Source organism: Meles meles, chromosome 15 (assembly GCF_922984935.1).
Source record: "Meles meles chromosome 15, mMelMel3.1 paternal haplotype, whole genome shotgun sequence".
Lineage (NCBI taxonomy): Eukaryota > Metazoa > Chordata > Mammalia > Carnivora > Mustelidae > Meles > Meles meles.
The window spans coordinates 31,625,721-31,642,828 of record NC_060080.1 but is presented as its reverse complement, the minus strand read 5'-3'; the positions used below and the strand labels follow the sequence as shown (position 1 = coordinate 31,642,828).

Sequence of the window (17,108 nt, the reverse complement as noted above, 5' to 3'; positions counted from 1 at the left end):
ATAAATAAATAAAATCTTTAAAAAAAGAAAAAGAAAAAATAAGGCATCTCTTAAAAAAAGAAACAGCCAAATTTTATGACAAACTCCGTTGGGAATTTGAGTAAAGTTGCACGGCATTGGGATGCGATTAGTTTGAGGTGCCATTACAACTTGAATCAACTGGAAAGAGACTTTTGCAAAAAAAAACTAGACTCCACGAGGATCTTAAAAAACAAGTGCCAGGAACAGTCCCACATATCTTGGAGAGCTTCTGATCATTTCTTTTAACTGTACCTACCTTGCTCCCCATCATCTTAGAGAGAAACAGGGGGAAGAAATCAAAGTCGTAACTAAAGGTGATAAAGGATGGGTATCCAGTGGTTTTATTAGTCACTGTTTTCTCTGTGGTAGTTTCTAGGGACATGCTATTTGAAGAAGTGGAATTGGAAGTAGGGGTTGGGAAGAAAGGATGAGGAGGCACGTGAAGGGAGGATATGCTGCTGGAAGAGAGGAGTTTGATTCTGCTGGTGACTGAAACCGCTGTTTCTTATGCCTACTGGGTTCTGAAGTTTAAGGGAAAGAATCCTGAATGGGGGCTGAGAAAGACTTCAGAGAGAAGGTGACATTCGAAGTGGGTGCAGGAGCGTGGAAAAGAGCTCCTTGGAGAGTGCGCAGATGGGCGACGCGGTGAAGCTGTGGCAGGTGGGATTGAGAAGAAAAACCGTAATGGGCATACAGGGCAGACGCAACAGCATAGGCAGGAAAAAGAGAAAACGACGGGTTAACAGGAGGTAAAAGTAGTTCACTTTAAGTGAGATAGAGCTGGAAAGATAAGTGGTAGCCTGATTGTACAAGGTCATGAATACCCGGCTAAGGACTTTGGACTTTATCCTGGGACGGCGGTGAAGGCTCTGGAACAGGGAGTAACTAGACCTGAAGTTTGCTTCGGTTAAGATAATTGTAGCCGCAGACACGCGGGGAACCTGTCGCTGCGTCCGGAGGCGACGCAAGGAAAAAAGCACTACCACCTGCAGGAGGCGCACCGCAGGACTCCCAGCCCCCTTCCCCACCGCCTGGGTTCCGTAGCGTCGCTCTCGAACTCGGCTAGGCCTCCTGGACGCGTCCTACTCGGAGCTCGGCTAGCTGGTCTGGGCGCGCCCCCGTGCGTCACGTCCGCTCTGGCTCCAGGCTCCTTAGGGCTGAGGAGGGGCATGAAGAGAACATCTGCGCCTGCGCTTCTGCTGGCAACTGTCGGCGGTTGGTGCTGAGGGTACCGGGGAGTTTTCACGTCTCCACTAACGCGTTTGAGTCAGCCACGGTTGTCTTATACCGCTGCACGCGCATAAGGTGTTTTGATTTGTGCCAAGAGATAAAAGCAAACGGTGCTGAGGGGCTCGATTGCTCCCTGAACTTAGCGGCGCCGAGCCCAGAACCACGCCCCTTAGGTCTCTCAGCTGAGAAGCGTCGAGCCTCTCGATTGCAGTCTTGCTCCAGCTGCTTGCTCTCAGTCTGCGGCCAAAACGTCTAAACTAGTGAAAACCTGCCCTGGCCGCTAAGCGTGCCCATGCCGGGCTGTAATCCGTGTTTCCAGGGCTTGCTTACTGTGCAGTCAGACTACCAAGTTGTAGGGGACCTCGGAGGTCATCAAATCCAATCTATTAACCCCGATATACCAAGTGAACGGATGTACGGTTTTTATTTGCACGACCCTGAAGGTCATCTGTTTCCTGAGACTCCCATGATTAGATAGCCTTCCTTGAAGTTTCCTCCAACTTTAATTCCTTCAAATATATTTATTGAGCGCCCGTGTACCAAACACTGTAGATCCTGGGCATTCAATGATGAAGTAGGTTCATCTCTTGAAATACATTCTAATGGCCTTGATGCTAGCAAGGAAATAAGGTTTATGGTAGAAATAGGTGGGGACAACTTAGCGTGATCAGAGGCCTCTTGGAGGTGATGACGTTTCTAACCAGCCAAGTGAACAGTTAGGAGCAGAGTGAGTTTCAGACTGAAGGAATAGCAAAGCTCCTGAGGCAGGAAAGAGGTTGGTGTTTTCTAGGAATAGAAGACCAGTGTGACAAGAGTGTGGTGAGCCAAGGTGGAGAATGGAAACAAAAGGTTGACAATGTAAACAGGAGTCAGATGCAGACTTTGTGGCTCATGCTAAGAAGTTTTTGGAAAGTATTCTGGTGCGGGGGATGGGGGGCGCCTGGGTGGGTCATCGTTAAACTACCAGCAGGAGACTCTTGGCTGAGGTCGTTATATCTGGGTGGAGCCCCGCTGAGGCTCTGTGCTTAGCAGGCAGTCTGGTTACGATTCTCACTGCCTTTCCTTCTGCCCCTCCTCTGCATGTTCTCTATCTAAAATAAATGAATCTTTTTTTTTTTTTAATGTATTCTAAGAGCAATGGGAAGCCAATGAATAATTTGGGCCAGAGGCTTCATCTTAGTTCAATCGTTTAGAATCACACAAACCACATCACGTGTATGATTTTTCCGTATCAGTCCTTTATACCAGATATTTGAAGATGGCTGAGTGAGGATACCCGCTTTCCTCTGAGATCGCTTCTCCTGCCCCCAACTCCCCTCAAAGCTATGGTTCCTCTATAGCATCTTACTCAGAGGATGTATGGATGTTTCGATATGTCATTCTGAATACTTGAGTATGAAGGATATTAAGATGTAAATCATGTAGGTACATTTTAAAAGGGAAGGACCTAAGACTTTTCTAAGAGTTCCGCAAAGAAGTGTTGTAGAGATTGCAAACCACTGCTTAAACATTTTCATCTATGTGATCCTGGTTCTTGTTCTCTGGAGTAGCAGGGTACAATATCAACTTCAAGGCTATTTCTCTAAACTGTCTCATCTGTGAAATGAAAATAGGATTGCTGTGGGATTAAACGAGATTATGCTCAGAAAGTGCGTAATGCTAAACCAGGAGGGCCAGCCACACAGTGCCACTGTTAAACACCTGGGTCCCTGAGCTGAATAGTTGGGAGATAAGGCTCCTGTAGCACTCTACAAACCTTCACGAAGTGCCTATTCTGTGTAGAGCCCTTAGTGAAAAAGATCTGCCTTCCAGGAGTTTGCAATCTAGTTCAAAGAGCCAAGAGAGATTACAAAACAGATAAACTAAATGCCCCGAGAGGGGCATGAGTGAAATGTTCTGGGACCGGGAGCTGCGGAAGAGGTTTCGGTTTCCACCGAGGTAAGTGATTATTGGAGTCCCAAGCTAAGTGGGTTCGAAAGATGAGCATATTGAACTTGAAACGCACACACAAAATCTATTCTGCAGGTACGCATTTTATTCTTGGTGATAATTCTTGGTGGAAAGGCCGATCGGAAATACTGCAATCACTTCCATTATCCGACAAATATTGAGCAGTAGGTTTCGTGAGAAAGGCACCTATCTTTTGTCCAGTCTGTTTACTATACATTGCATGCTCTGAGCAGTTCTTATCTTCATGTTCAGGTACAAAGTACACACACACACACACACACATACACACACACATCCCCCCTCCCCACACACACACCTCCCCCCTTTCCAAAACTAAAGGCCCACGGACTCCAAGAGAGAGGTGGGATCCCTCGAGGCCCAACCACACAATGGGGGCCGCTTCTCAATAGCTCGCACTCCACCCCGCAGGCCAGGGTTCGACTTCTTGGGGCCGCTTCGCTCCGCCCCTGCAGTCCTCGGGGGCGCCCTCCCTCACTCGCGCTTCCCTCCTCCTTCGCTGGGGAGCCGGAAAACCCGGAGCGAACCGGCCGTGCTCGGCGGCGCATGCTCAGTAGCGAGCAGGTTCAGTTCGCTAGTAGGAAGCTCCAGCGCTACACCGGCGTCGGCGGCGGCCGCGGCGGCACCTCTGGGCAGCCAGATCCTCCAACGACGACCTCGGGCCTTTCCCCTCCCCCGCTACACCCCGGCCCCGCTCCGCCCCGGGCCGCTCGCGTTTCGGGGTCCCCGCTGCGCGGAGCGGGCGCCGCAGCCGAAGCGTCCCTCCACACGCCCTCCCCCCAGCCGCCGGCTGTGCCGCTGGGCCCGGCCAGGCCCGGGAGCGTAGCCCCGGCGGGCGGCGGCTCCGGCGGAGGGCAGCCCGGGGCGGCGCCGGCGGGCCGGGGAGGGGTGGGGGGCCCGGCCCCGGGGCGGTGGTGCGGGATGCCGCCGCCGCCGCTTGCGGGCGGCGTTCGCTATCCACGGCTGGTGCCCGTGTCGGGTGGGTGGCCGGGCGCGGGCCTCGCCCCTCAGCCCCCTCTCCAGGGCTAGCCCGGCCGCGCGGCGCCCCGAGGGGGCCGGGCCGTCCAGTGGGGCCGCGGCCCTGTTCGGTGCTGCGAGCTCGCCCTCTCGCGGCTCCCCGGCCCGGCCGCCGCCGCCCCTCTCCCCGCCCAGAGGCGCCCCGGGGGCACCATGCAGGCGCAGCAGCTGCCGTACGAGTTTTTCAGCGAGGAGAACGCACCCAAGTGGCGGGGGCTGCTGGTGCCGGCGCTGAAAAAGGTGAGGAGCCCGCGGGACCCCGCTTCCCGGCTTGCAGCCCCTGCGAGGGCGCGGGGCCGGGAAAGGGCTGGGGAGGCGGGGCGCGCGCAGGGCCGTCTTTCTTCCCGGTCTCGCCGCCTCCCAGAAAGGACCGCGCACACTGAGAGGTTCCCCCACACTCGCTGGCTCGGTGTTGACATTCACCCGGTGTGTGAGAAGGCCGCAGGGAGCCCGGCAGAGTTTGTCCGAATAATCCAACCTCTGAGAGGTTCGTGTCCTGCCCCTGATTCAGAGACAAGAATTGGAGGAGGCTCCGTTTTCAGTGGAGGTCAAAGCAGGCCACTTTTCCGCCTTCTCGGTCTTACCCTGGAGCTGCTGTCAGCCTCCGGTTTTAGGTGTCCAGTATGCTGGTTTTAGTGGGCTCGAGAATGCTCTAGCCATAACGCTTGCTCTAAGTAATTGCAGAGCTCGCTTGCCAGCAGGAACATGGCCTGCTTTGCTCGCCCTCTGTAATCACTCTTCATTCCCCTGAATTTCCCCACTACTCCGATTAACAGGGGCGGGTGCACATGCCACTTTTTTTGGTTTGTTTCTGGTTTTGTTTGTTTGTTTTTTGGTTTTGCCCCCGAGAGTTTGAGAATCTTGGTACTATCTTTTGTTTTGTTGGTTTGAATTTTTAGCCATTCTGTGTTTCTTCACGTTTGCCACATTGTTACCTAAAGTTGTATACTCCATCATCTGGGCTTTTAAATGTTTTAGTACATTTAGGAAATATTGCTACAGTTTAAAAGTTTCTAAAGCCGCATTGTGACTTAGTATATACATTGAAAGGTCAGAAACTGGTGTGTGTGAATGAACCTTAAAACGGTGTTTTTTCTTTCCCTTTTACCTTTTTCTTTTTTTTTTTTGTAAATACAGAGATTGCTTTACTCTAGTAGTGTTTCTTAATCCCAATTTCTTGTTGGTCAAAGAATGTTTTATGTTATTAGGCTATATTTTTGCTCCCACCAAAAGTTGAGATTGTGGTGTACCTTTTGTTCTAAACATTTATACTTTTAAAAACTGTGCCTTAAAAGGTGCCTGATGTTTCCCAAAGACCAGCAACTTTTACTTTCCCTTTTGCCCTCCTCTCCCCCACCCCCAAGATCCTTGGAGACTTACAGTGGAAACTAGTGTGTTAGCAGGATTTGCTCATTTTTTTCAGATATAAGTTACTGACTTTTTTCCTTAAGTGTCTGAGTAAGTAACAAACATCTCTGTGATGTTGTTTTCTAAGAAAACCAAAGAGATGCCATATTCCTTTTATACTTTATTCATTAGAAAGCCCATCAGGCTCTCACTCTTTTTTTTTTTTTTTTCCTTTTTTTTTTTTTTTTTTTTTTTTTTTTTTTTCCCCTTTGGCTTTACCTGCAAGCTTGGCGTCTTAGCTGATTATAGGGGAGTAGGAGGTCTCAGTCTCTCAGCCTGGGAGTGATGAAGGTGGTGTGGAGCGGGGAAAAGAGAAAAATTGTTGAGAACATATGAAAGAACTCATAAAACACTATCAGTGTGGGGCTGTTTTGTTTAGTAGCAAACAGCTCCTGTCCCAGGGAACCCATCAAGATACTTTTAGTTGAGGGTACTGTGAAGTGGTAGAAAGAGCATTGTAGGAGTTGGCAGACCAGGTCCAACTCTGCCACATTGGTGGCCCTTGCTGAAATCTTTCCACAGAAGCATTTTGTTTGGCTGGCAGGGTGCTGTTTTATAAACTTTCAAGTGTAATTAGTTGCCAGTATTTAAAAGTGGGAGATGTCACATAAAATCCGAATTTTCGGTTTTTCTTGAAGAATAGGAAGATCTCTTCACATTGGGCAAGACAGTGAACTGCTGGAGCTGAGTGAAAGGCTTTCAGCTTCAGCCCAGGCGTGCATCTCCAGTTCACCACAGTCCCCGCCAGTCCTTGTGACTTATTTACATAAAACAGTTTCAACTTGAAACAGAGATGCCCATGCAGGACAGAAGTGCTGAGGGGAGGTGGAAGTGTACACAATGTAGCTGATAAGAAAGGTTCTTCCAATTCTTGTTTGAGATGGCCACTGATGAGGACTCGACGGCACCTAAGATGAGGTTGAAAATATATTGCATATCTGGATGTACTCTTGTTGGCTCTCAGAACCTGCCTTTTCAGCTGCCTGCTAGACATTCCATGTGGACTTCTCCTTATCTCGAGTTCTTCCTTTAGACTTATTTTATTATTTATTATTATTTTATTATTTATTGTGTGCCCAACTTGTGTTGTTTTACCTGAGGCTCTGTCGTCATGTTGCTCTCTTTACCTGAACTGCCCTTTGCCTGGCCTAACGCTAATTTGACCTCAGTGTTTTCTCAGATCCTCAGGGCTGAGTTGGATCGTTTTTATTTTCTTTTAGTCCCAAACCCTAGCACTTAACAATGAATTGTAGGTTCCTATTTACTTGTCTTCCCCATTCCTCAACTAGATTAGATGGTCCTTGAGAAAAGGAATAGTATTTTACCCTCTTTTCATCCTTTAGGCATGCAGTGCCTGACACCCACCTAATAGCCACTTACGTTTGAATGAATGGGTGAAGGAATACCCCAACTAAAACCATCACCTGTATCTGCCCCCACTGACCATAAAAAAAAAAAATTCCTCTTGATTAATGGCTTAATTATGTAATTTGGTTCAAAACTTTGGAGTCATCTCTGACTTCTCTCCTTTACATTACTGTCCATACCCCGGCACAGCATATAACACAATAAACATAGATTTATTTCCCTTTGACATGTCTTCTGATCTGTTACCTTCTACTCTGAATCCTCTTTCCCAGACCACTGTAACAAAACAAAAACAAAAACAGAATGATTGATGTATTTTGAGGATATAGGATGAAGTGCATAGTCTCTGGCATGGAATTGATCTTGATCGGTGATCTGGCTTCATCCTGCTTTTCTGACTGGATTGCCTACCATAATCTTTCATATTCTTTATGTCTCAGCCAGACTGGACAACTGCTTTTCCTGACTATGCTCAGAATGTCTCACTACACAGTCTAAGTCCTGTCTTACCTATTGCACAAATATGCCAGGCTTATTACAGACCAGGTCATGCCCTTGGCACTAGGGATTAAAAGGTAAATGACATCATCCAGAAATGACTAAGTTAGAACAGGGTAGAAAGTGGCAGAGGATGCGTTTGGAAAGGAATCTGGTTTATAGAGTATTTTTTGAATGTTAAGCTAAGGAGTTTGAATTTTATCTTGAGGGGATGAAAGTCATTGAGGAATAGGTGAGTAGCATCAGATTGAAATTTTAGAAAATTGACTTTGGCCGCTTAATAGAAAATGGATTGGAGAAAAATGACCTGAGGTAAGGAGAAAAGTTAGAAGGCTAGTTTAATAGTCCAGCCAAGAGATGATATGTGTTTGCATTAAGGGTGCATTTGAACTAGGATGGAAATGTAGGGATGGATTTTGAGAGATGTTTAAAAGGCAGAATTGGCAGGACTGAATAACCCACTGAGTGAGTAGGGCAAATGGTAAGAAAGCAGGAAGAGTGCTAAGTTTCTGGTTTGTATTGCCTTAATCAGGACAGAGAATGGAGGAGAAGCTGTTGAAGGTGAAGAGAGTGGCATAAAAACATGAGCTTGGGACATGTTGTTTTAAAAGTCCTTTTGCCTTACCCGAGTGGGCTTGTCAAGCTGGCAGTTGTTTTTTGGTTTCTGTCACTGCAGATTTGGGACTTCCAGGGGTGTAAGTAAAGCCTTAAGAATGAATGGATGAAGCCTTGGGGCACCTAAGTGTCTGACTTTTGGTTTCAGCTCAGGTTTTGATCTGATAATCATGAGATTGAGCCCCTTGACAGGCTCTGAGCTCAGTGCAGAGTGGGCTTGAGAGTCCTTGTCTCTACCTCTCCTTGCTCTCTCTCTCTCAAATAAATAAATGAAACTTTAAAACAGAATAGATGAAGCCTTTATCCATACAAAGATTTATATAGGATATTCGTGGCAGCTATATTCAGCAAAAAAAATGGAAACAACCCAGTATCCATTAACAGATGAATGAATAAACAAATTGTGAAATAGCCATACATTGGAATACTACTTGGTGATAAAAAGGAATGAATTATTGATAACACATAGCGGAGTGGCTAAATCTCAAAAATAATTAAGCTGAATGAAAGCCAGGTCAAAAAAGAGTATATGCTGGATAATTACATAAAATTCTGGAAATTACAAACTAATCTACAGTGACAAAAAGGTCAGTAGTTATTTTAGGGGGAGGCTTTTATGTTCATTTCTTGATTGTGCTGATAGTTTCAGGGTTATATACATTGGTTAAAATTTAACAGATTGTACAACTCAGATATTTGCAACTTGTTGAACAAAAAAACCCCTGAAGTTTGGAAAGAGTAATTTGGTTAGAGAGTTTTGTGGGCTTTTTTAGAAAAAGATTTTATTTATTTATTTGACAGAGAGAGGGAGAGACAGAAAGAGAGGGAATACAAGCAGGGGGAGTGGGAGAGGGAGAAGCAGGCTTCTGGCTGGGCAGGAGCCCGACGCGGGGATCAATCCCAGGATCCTGGGATCATGACTTGAGCTAAAGGCAGACGCTTAATTGAGCCAGCCAGGTGCCCCAAGAGAGTCTGCATTTTTAAACACTATGCTATGCTACCTCTAGCAGAGATGAAGGCATCCTTTTTTCTGAGAAGGGAGGGAAAGAGATAAAGATGGATTTGTAGGTTGGGGAGCAGTGAGTTCATGTTGAAACAAGAGGCAAGATTCTTGACATAGAGTGAGGAAAGAGATATGAGTAAGGAGTCTAAGAAGCATGGTCAAGTTTTGAAATTGCTGTTGTGGAGTGTGGAGAAGGAGCCAACCAGTGAATTAGAAAGGAATTGCTGAGCAGTCCTGAATGTGGAGATAATAGATTTGGAGTAGCATTCATTGGTCTGGTTGTGAGATTTCCTCCAGCAGCATTCGTCAGTTCAGGTAAAGGAGCACAGAAGAATTGGTTGCAGGGGCTGCAGTAGAGACTAAGAAGGTACCAATATTTCAGGTGATAGGAGGTAAAGCTATAAGACAGGTAGCAGGTCACGGAAGTATAAATGAAGGCTCCCGTGGACTAGGAATCCTGGTGAGTTGGAAGAGGAGGGTAGTGAGAGCAGATAGGGCATTCAGATTGGAGATGATAATTACACTTTAGGGTTTTAGGATTCCAGAGATGAGAGAAATAAGACAATTAGGAGCTCCAAAGTTGTGTATTGAATGATGGATCGGTGTATTATATATATGGATGATGGGAAAATCCACAAGGATTATGGCTTATGTTGTACTGGAAAGGAAGACTCTGATCCAGCAGTGGCAATGAGGTGCAGAAATCACAGCAGTGAGGATGCTTCAGTGAAAGAATGAAAGTGACAACTGCTCCTGTTCCTCGTAACGTGTTTTATATCACAACTGTGGGTAGAATAGGAAAAAACTTCGCCCTTCATTTTAGAATATTTTTGTCTTATGATTAAGTTTTTTTACCCAACATTTTATTATGAAAAGTTTCAAATATACAGAAAAGTTGAAAGAATTATACAGTAAGACACCCATATACCCATCACCTAGATTCTATAATTTTACATTTTACTATGCAAACATAGTAATGTGCAATTTTAATAATGTAAAATATAAATGTAAATTTACATTTTGTCACATGCCTATCCATTCCTCACTCCAGCCACCAATCCATCTGACATTTTTGATGCATTTCAAAGTCAGTTACAGACATAAGTACACTTTACCCCCAAACACTTCAGTACACATGTCATTAACTAGAGTTCAGTATTTGTTTATATAGTTCTTTTATTTTTTAGGTAAAATCTGTGTGCAGTGGAATATACAAGTGTTAATTTTTTTTTTAAGATTTTATTTATTTATTTGACAGACAGAGATCACAAGTAGGCAGAGAGGCAGGCAGAGAGATAGAGGAGGGGAAGCAGGCTCTCCACTGAGCAGAGAGCCTGATGCGGGGCTCGATCCCAGGACGCTGGGATCATGACCTGAGCCGAAGGCAGAGGCTCCAATCCACTGAGCCACCTAGGTGCCCCTACAAGTGTTAATTTTACCATTTAATGAGTTTTGACAAATACAACCCAAGCCTCTATTAAGATATCAGACATTACTGTCACTCCTGAAATTTCCCTCATGTGCCTTGTCCATCAATCCTTGCAAATGTTGTTCTGATCTTTTATCATCCTACCATAGATTAATTATAACTATTTTAGAACATCATATTAATAGAATCATACAGCATATATTTTTGGTAAGGCTTTGAGGTTGTATTTATCAGAAATTCAGTCCTTTTTTCTGTCATAGGACTGTATCAGAGTTTGTCAAGTGGTTAGATATCTGGGAGGTTTCTAGTTTGAGGCTATTATGAATAAAGTTTCCATGAATGTTCTTATTATACAAGTTTTTTTTTTTTTTTTTTTTGGTAGGACTGTGTTTTCATTTCTCTTGGGTTAGTACCAGGAGAAATGGCTCATAAAGTGTCTGTTTAGTTTTACAAGAAACTGCCAGACCTTTTCTCAAAGTGGTTGTACCTTTTATATTCCCACCAACAACTCTCATAGTTCCCATTGCTCCACATCTTTGCCAGTATTAAATGTTGTCAGTCTTTAATTTTAGTCACTCTGGTGGGTGTGTAGTGGTTGTGGCTTTAATTTGCATTATCCTGGTGACTGATATTGAACACCTTTTCATGTTCTTATTGGCCATTTTTTTAAAAGATTTTACTTATTTATTAGGAGAGAGAGAGAGCGAGCACACCCACAAGCAGGGGGAGTGGCAGACAAGAGGGAGAGGGAGAAACAGGCTCCCCGAGAAGCAGGGAGTCCAAAGCAGAGCTTGATCCTGGAACCATGGGATCATGACCTGGGCCGAAGGCAGTCGCTTAATCAGCGGAGCCACCCGGGGCCCCGTTATTGGCCATTCTTATTTCCTTTGGACAGTCTGCATAAATCTGTTGCCCATTTTAAATTTTGAGTTCTTTTTAGTACTGAGTTGTAAAAGTTCTTTATATATCCTGGATAACTATTTTATCAAAAAAAATTTATGAATATTTTCTTCTATCCTTTGGTTTGTCTATTCATTCTCCTAATGGTGTTTTTTGAGCAGAGTTTTAAATATCAAGGGAGTCAAATTTATTTGTTTTTTTTTTTTAAGTTATTGCTCTCTGTGTTTAAAGAACCCCTTGCTTGCCACCAAGTCATGAAGATAATTCTAATGCTCCTTTCTAAAAACTTTATATAGTTTTAGCTTTTACATAATCTGTGGTCCTTTCAGATTTAATTATTGTTTAAAATGTAAAGTGGGAATTGAGGTTCATTTTTTATGCTGATTATCTAATTACTACAGAACTGTATATTGAGGAAAGTTTTCTTTCCCTGTTGGACTGATATTTTTGTGAAAAATGAATATATATCATATATATTTATGTAAATATATGTTCAAACATTTGCATTCTATCCCATTGATCAATTTATTTGTCTTTACACCAGTTCATGTTCACACTATTGGTTATTTGTAGTTTTATAGTAAGTCTTGAAGTTAGATAGTGTAAATCCTCCAATTCTCTTCTTTTAAAAATACTCTTTTAGTATATCTAGATTTGGATTTCACTATAAATTCTGAACCGTCTTGTCAGTTTGTACCAAAATATCTTGGTGAGATTTTGATTGTGATTGCTTTGAGTCTATAGACTGATCACTAGGGAGAATTGGCAACAATACTAAATCTTCGGGTCCACAAACATGGTATATCTCTCCATTTATTTAGACTTTTTCTTTTCTTTTCTCTTTTTGAAGATTTTATTTGTGAGAGAGAGCACAAGCATGAGCTGGGGACAGGGCAGAGGGAGAGGGAGAAGCAGACTCCCTGCTGTGTAGAAAGCCAGGCCAGCTAGCTTGATCCCAGAACTTTGGGATCATGACCAGAGTTAAGCAGGCGCTTAACCAACTGAGCCACCCAGGCGCCCCAAGACTTTTTAACTTCTGTTGGCAACATTTTGTAGTTTCCAATGTAGAAGTCTTAGCATGTCTTTGGTGAAGTTTACCCGTAAATACTTTGTGTTTTGATGCTATTTTAAATTGTTACAGAGTTTTCTTTTTTAAGATTTTAGTTATTTATTTTGAGAGAGAGCGCACATGGGAGCATGGTGGGGGGCAAAGGGAGAGGAAGAGGGAGAGAAGCAGACCCCCCATTGAGTGGGGAGCTCGATGAGATCATGACCTGAGCCAGAGTCAAGAGTGCAGTGCTGGGGCACCTGGCTTTTGGCTCAGGTCATGATCCCAGGGTCCTCGGATTGAGCCCCGCATCGCATCAGGCTCTCTGCTCAGCAGGAGGCCTGCTTCCCTTCCTCTCTCTCTGCCTGCCTCTCTGCCTACTTGTGATCTCTGTCTGTCAAATAAATAAATAAAATCTTTAAAAAAAAAAAAAAGAGTGCAGTGCTCAACGAACTGAGCCACCCACGCGCCCCTAGAATTTTATTTTCTAATTGTTAGTCACAAATATGCAAACATAAAGCTGCTTTTCATATGTTGTTCTCATATCCTTTGATTTTGCTGGTAGTTGTAGATTCCACAGAATTTTCTGTGTAATTATGGCATCTGTAACTACAGACAATCTGATATTTATTTTTATTTTACTGGCTAGGACCTCCTCCAACCTAATGTTGGATGGAAGTAGTGAGTATGGTTATCTGTTATCTGTTTTAGCTAAGTTTTATAGCTGAGGAAATGGATCCTTAGAGAGGTAGACTGCTCAAGATCTTATAACTAATAAGAAATAGAATCTGGATTTGAACCCGAGTCTGTCTGGCTTCAAAAAACAACTCTTTCTACTGTACTGTATTGCTTCCTTTGAGTAGGCAGTATAATATAGTACCATGGTGTTTTAATTGTCTTGCACCTTAGATTTTACGGAAGAAGTGCCTTAGGATAGAGGAGGCTGAATGAAGAGGGCTTTGAAACCGATGCTTTAAGCTGAGAAGTTTAGACCTTTAACATATTAGGGCTCTGCATAGGATTACATTAGAAAAAAAAAAAGGTTCTGCTGCATAAAAAAGTAAGACTTTAAGGGCGCTAATTAATGGAAAGCTAGTGTAGACCACAAAGGAAGGGGCTGAGAAGTCAAAGTCTTGGGATGGCAATAGGAAGCTTGGAGACTATCCTGTGTGTGTATGTGTGTGTGTGTTTGTCTCTATGATAGAGAACGCGCACGTGCGCAAGCAGAGGGAGCAGTAGAGGCAGAGGGAGAAGCAGGCTCCCTTGAGAAGGGAGCCCAATGCAGGACTCTATCCCAGGACCCCAGGATCATGACCTGAGCAGAAGGCAGACGCTTAACCATCTGAGCCACCCAGGCGCTATCCTGTGTGTTTCTGTTTGGGAGTGACAGAAGTGATGTTTTAATCGGAAGTGGGGGTTAGCCAGGTGAGGATGAGGAGGAAGAGTTAAATGATTTGTGGTGGCTTGGAGTGCAAGAGGAGCTCAGCATTTTAGGAGTCCTGAGTAGCTGGAATCTGGGGCATGGGGACAGATCTTAGGATCTTTTCAAAAAGATTTTATTTATTTTAGAGAGAGAGTGTGCACACTCAAGCAGTTGGGGGAAGGGACAGAGGGAGAACGAGAGACAGAATCTCAGCTAGACTCCCCACTGAGCATGGAGCCTGATATTGGGCTCAATCTCAGGACCCTGGGATCATGACCTGAGCGGAAACCAAGAGTCGCAGACTTAACCAACTGAGCCACTCAGGTGCCCCAGATAATGAATTTTGAAGGCTCACCTGCTGCTCTGTGGAGCATAAGTTAAATGGTAGTAGAACTGTAGTCAGGAAGGCCAGATGTCATCAGGAAGATGAATTGATGGTGGTTTTGACTAGGGCAACAGCTATGGGGATGAGGATAATTAGACAGATTTTAGCTGTAGAGGTAGACTGATAATTGAATGACAAAGTAGTGAGAGAGAGGAGTCAAGACTTATTCCTCGCTTTCTGGCTTAGAGGTCTTGGTGGGAATGGAATGAAAAAGGACATACCGGGAGAGGAGCATGTTAGGAGGAGAACTAAGAAGCCTTCAGTACTCTGGGACTGAGAAAGTGTGAGAGGATTGTGTTAGGATTGAGTTCTCCATTAACGCTTCCTACTACAACTCCATCCCCCAAATAGAATGAATCTCTTAATTCACTTAGTACTTTAGACTTCAGTTGTAGTACTATGGCAGTCTGTCCTTCAAAGTTGGTATCTGTAGCTTCGCTCTTTCTCTCTATTGAGAATTACCTGAGGTCAAGAATAGGACCTTACATTCCCTATAGCGTATTTCTTACCTATAGCAGTTGCTCAGGACACATTTGTTGAATTGCGTGTGGTTCTGAGTGTCCCGAGTTGGGTGTTAGTCGAGATCTTCAGCTTCAAAGGGCATTGGAATTGCCATGTTTAGTGTATACCATTTTAGCAAATAGGTAAGCAAATACTATATTTTTAGAAATAATTCATGGCTAGTTGTTTGTTTAAGTAGTACTTGAGCTCACAACCCTGAGAGCAAGATCTGGGGTGAGATCAAGAGTCGGACGCTTAACCAGCTGAGCCACCCAGGTGCCCCGAAATGGCGGAATTTCTTTATTAGTGTGTACTGCTAGGGAGAAGCAGATGCCAAGATGGGATTGGATATGCAAGAAATTTATTAGAAATGCTTGCGAGAGAAAATGGGGAAGGAGTCAGGGAATGTCTTTGGACTATGATGCAAGTCTGACTCCAAGTGAGGGAGAGAGGTAAGGGAGGAAGGAACTTGGGGTGAAAGTGTCTTACACTGCAGTGCAGTTCTAAGGAAAGTTCACCAAGGCCTCAGGAAGTTCTTGAGTGAAAGTTGCTTGTCACAGGAATTCCTCATCTCCTGGGAATAAGCCTGCTTCAGTGTGCCTGACTGCTCACTGGCAGCTGCCGAGAAGTGCGGCCTCTGCAGGAGCAGGGGGATGGATTTCAGAGGGCAGCAGCTGGAGTCTCCCTCCGTTGCCTTCCCTGTAGTCAGTGATCTGAGAGGCTCATAGCCAGCCAGGGTTGCCTCTGTGGCCGTACATTGCTTGATGCGGGATGATTCAGTTACAATCTTCCCCCACTTAAAGTGGGTCCTTTCTTCCCCCCATGTCCCTTATGCTTTAAAGAAAGATATCTTAGGGTAAGTTCTGAAAGTCAGAACTTAATTATTGTTGGTATTAATAGTGCCTACTTTGTTTTCATAGCTGTGAAGCAAAGTTTGCATTTCACATTCAAGTTTATTTTATAATTAAACCTTTAATGTACAAAACCACAAACAAAGCAGTAAAGGCAAAAGAAAACAATGCAAATGATACCCTTATTACTACTATATGAACTAGTGAACCAGGAACACTTCGGCACTACCTTGAGTAGTCCCGCCATCCAGCCATGAAGATGACTGCTTACTGATTTTCCTTTCTAGGCTTGGGCTGCCTCAGAGGCAGAGAAATACAAATCAGTACAAGAAATTCCTCATAAAGTCAAATTCTGATAACTTCCCATTGGGGATAGGAATATACATAGGAGAAAAGTCATTTAAAGTTTTGGTTTTATGGACTCTGAATTACTTATATATTATTTTTTAAAATAGGTATTTTAAAAGTATAATAGGAAGATGATTTTGAAAAAGTTTCTTTAGGGGCGCCTAGGTGGCTCTGGGTTAAGCCTCTCCCTTCGGCTGAGGTCATGATCTCAGGGTCCTGGGATTGAGCACTGCATCTGGCTCTCTGCTCCGCAGGGAGCCTGCTTCCTCCTCTCTCTCTGCCTGCCTCTCTGCCTACTTGTGATCTCTCTCTCTCTCTGTCAAATAAATAAATAAAATCTTTAAGAAATTTTCTTAAATGTTGCTTGCCTGCTGATTGTGACTGGTTTGGTTTTATTCACTAAATTTGTTGAGCATTTATTGTCTGGCAAGCATTATGGATATGCAATTCAAAGTAAAACAGTTTTTCTATTATATATTTTCATATGTTTTCATATATTTTCAAATGTTTCTATGAAACTTGTATCTGGTGATAAAACAAAGTCTGTAATCTGCCCTTATATGTTAAAGCATCCCAACTGCAAATGAGATTATACTTATGTATAGTATTCGGAAAGGAGTTTGTATGTGGAAAGAACTTTGCCTCTTCAGAGTTCAAAATAAATATACATCTTGAGATAAAAAGAAAAGTTGAGTTTTTCGTTAACAGAGACTTTTTGTAATAAGCTAATAATTCTAGTTATTCTTTTATAATGCTCAAAATAAACTTTTCCCTTTCTATATAGACAAGACTCATTTTCCATTTTACTTATAAAAATCATTTGCAAGTAAATTGATTTCTGTGTATGGCCAAATAATTTATAACGGGATTCACTTACTGATAATTATATTCACACCTGTTTTGGTTAAGGACTTTGGTAGAATTCTGATTTTTGTTCATACATTTAACAACTCTTTCTCTTAATTTTAAATATATGTAACATAAAATTAGCCATTTTAACTGTTTCTAAGTGTATAATTCAGTGCCAATAACTACATTCATAGTGTTGTGCAACAGTCACCACTGTCTATTTCCAAAACTTTTTCATCACCCCAAA

The 17,108-nt window shown here is 43.6% G+C and overlaps 1 protein-coding gene across 4 annotated transcripts in view; it reads left to right on the top strand.

Annotated features, from left to right (window-relative positions):
• The first annotated feature begins 4,350 nt into the window (after nucleotides 1-4,350).
• Nucleotides 4,351-17,108, top strand: part of SOS1 (SOS Ras/Rac guanine nucleotide exchange factor 1) — a 151,924-nt gene continuing 139,166 nt past the window's right edge. For all 4 annotated transcript variants that reach the window (XM_045978794.1, XM_045978792.1, XM_045978791.1 and 1 more), the window contains exon 1: nucleotides 4,351-4,476. In XM_045978794.1, coding sequence (XP_045834750.1) covers nucleotides 4,390-4,476 — 87 coding nt within the window. In that variant the 5' untranslated portion in view covers nucleotides 4,351-4,389. The remainder of the gene's footprint in view (nucleotides 4,477-17,108) is intronic.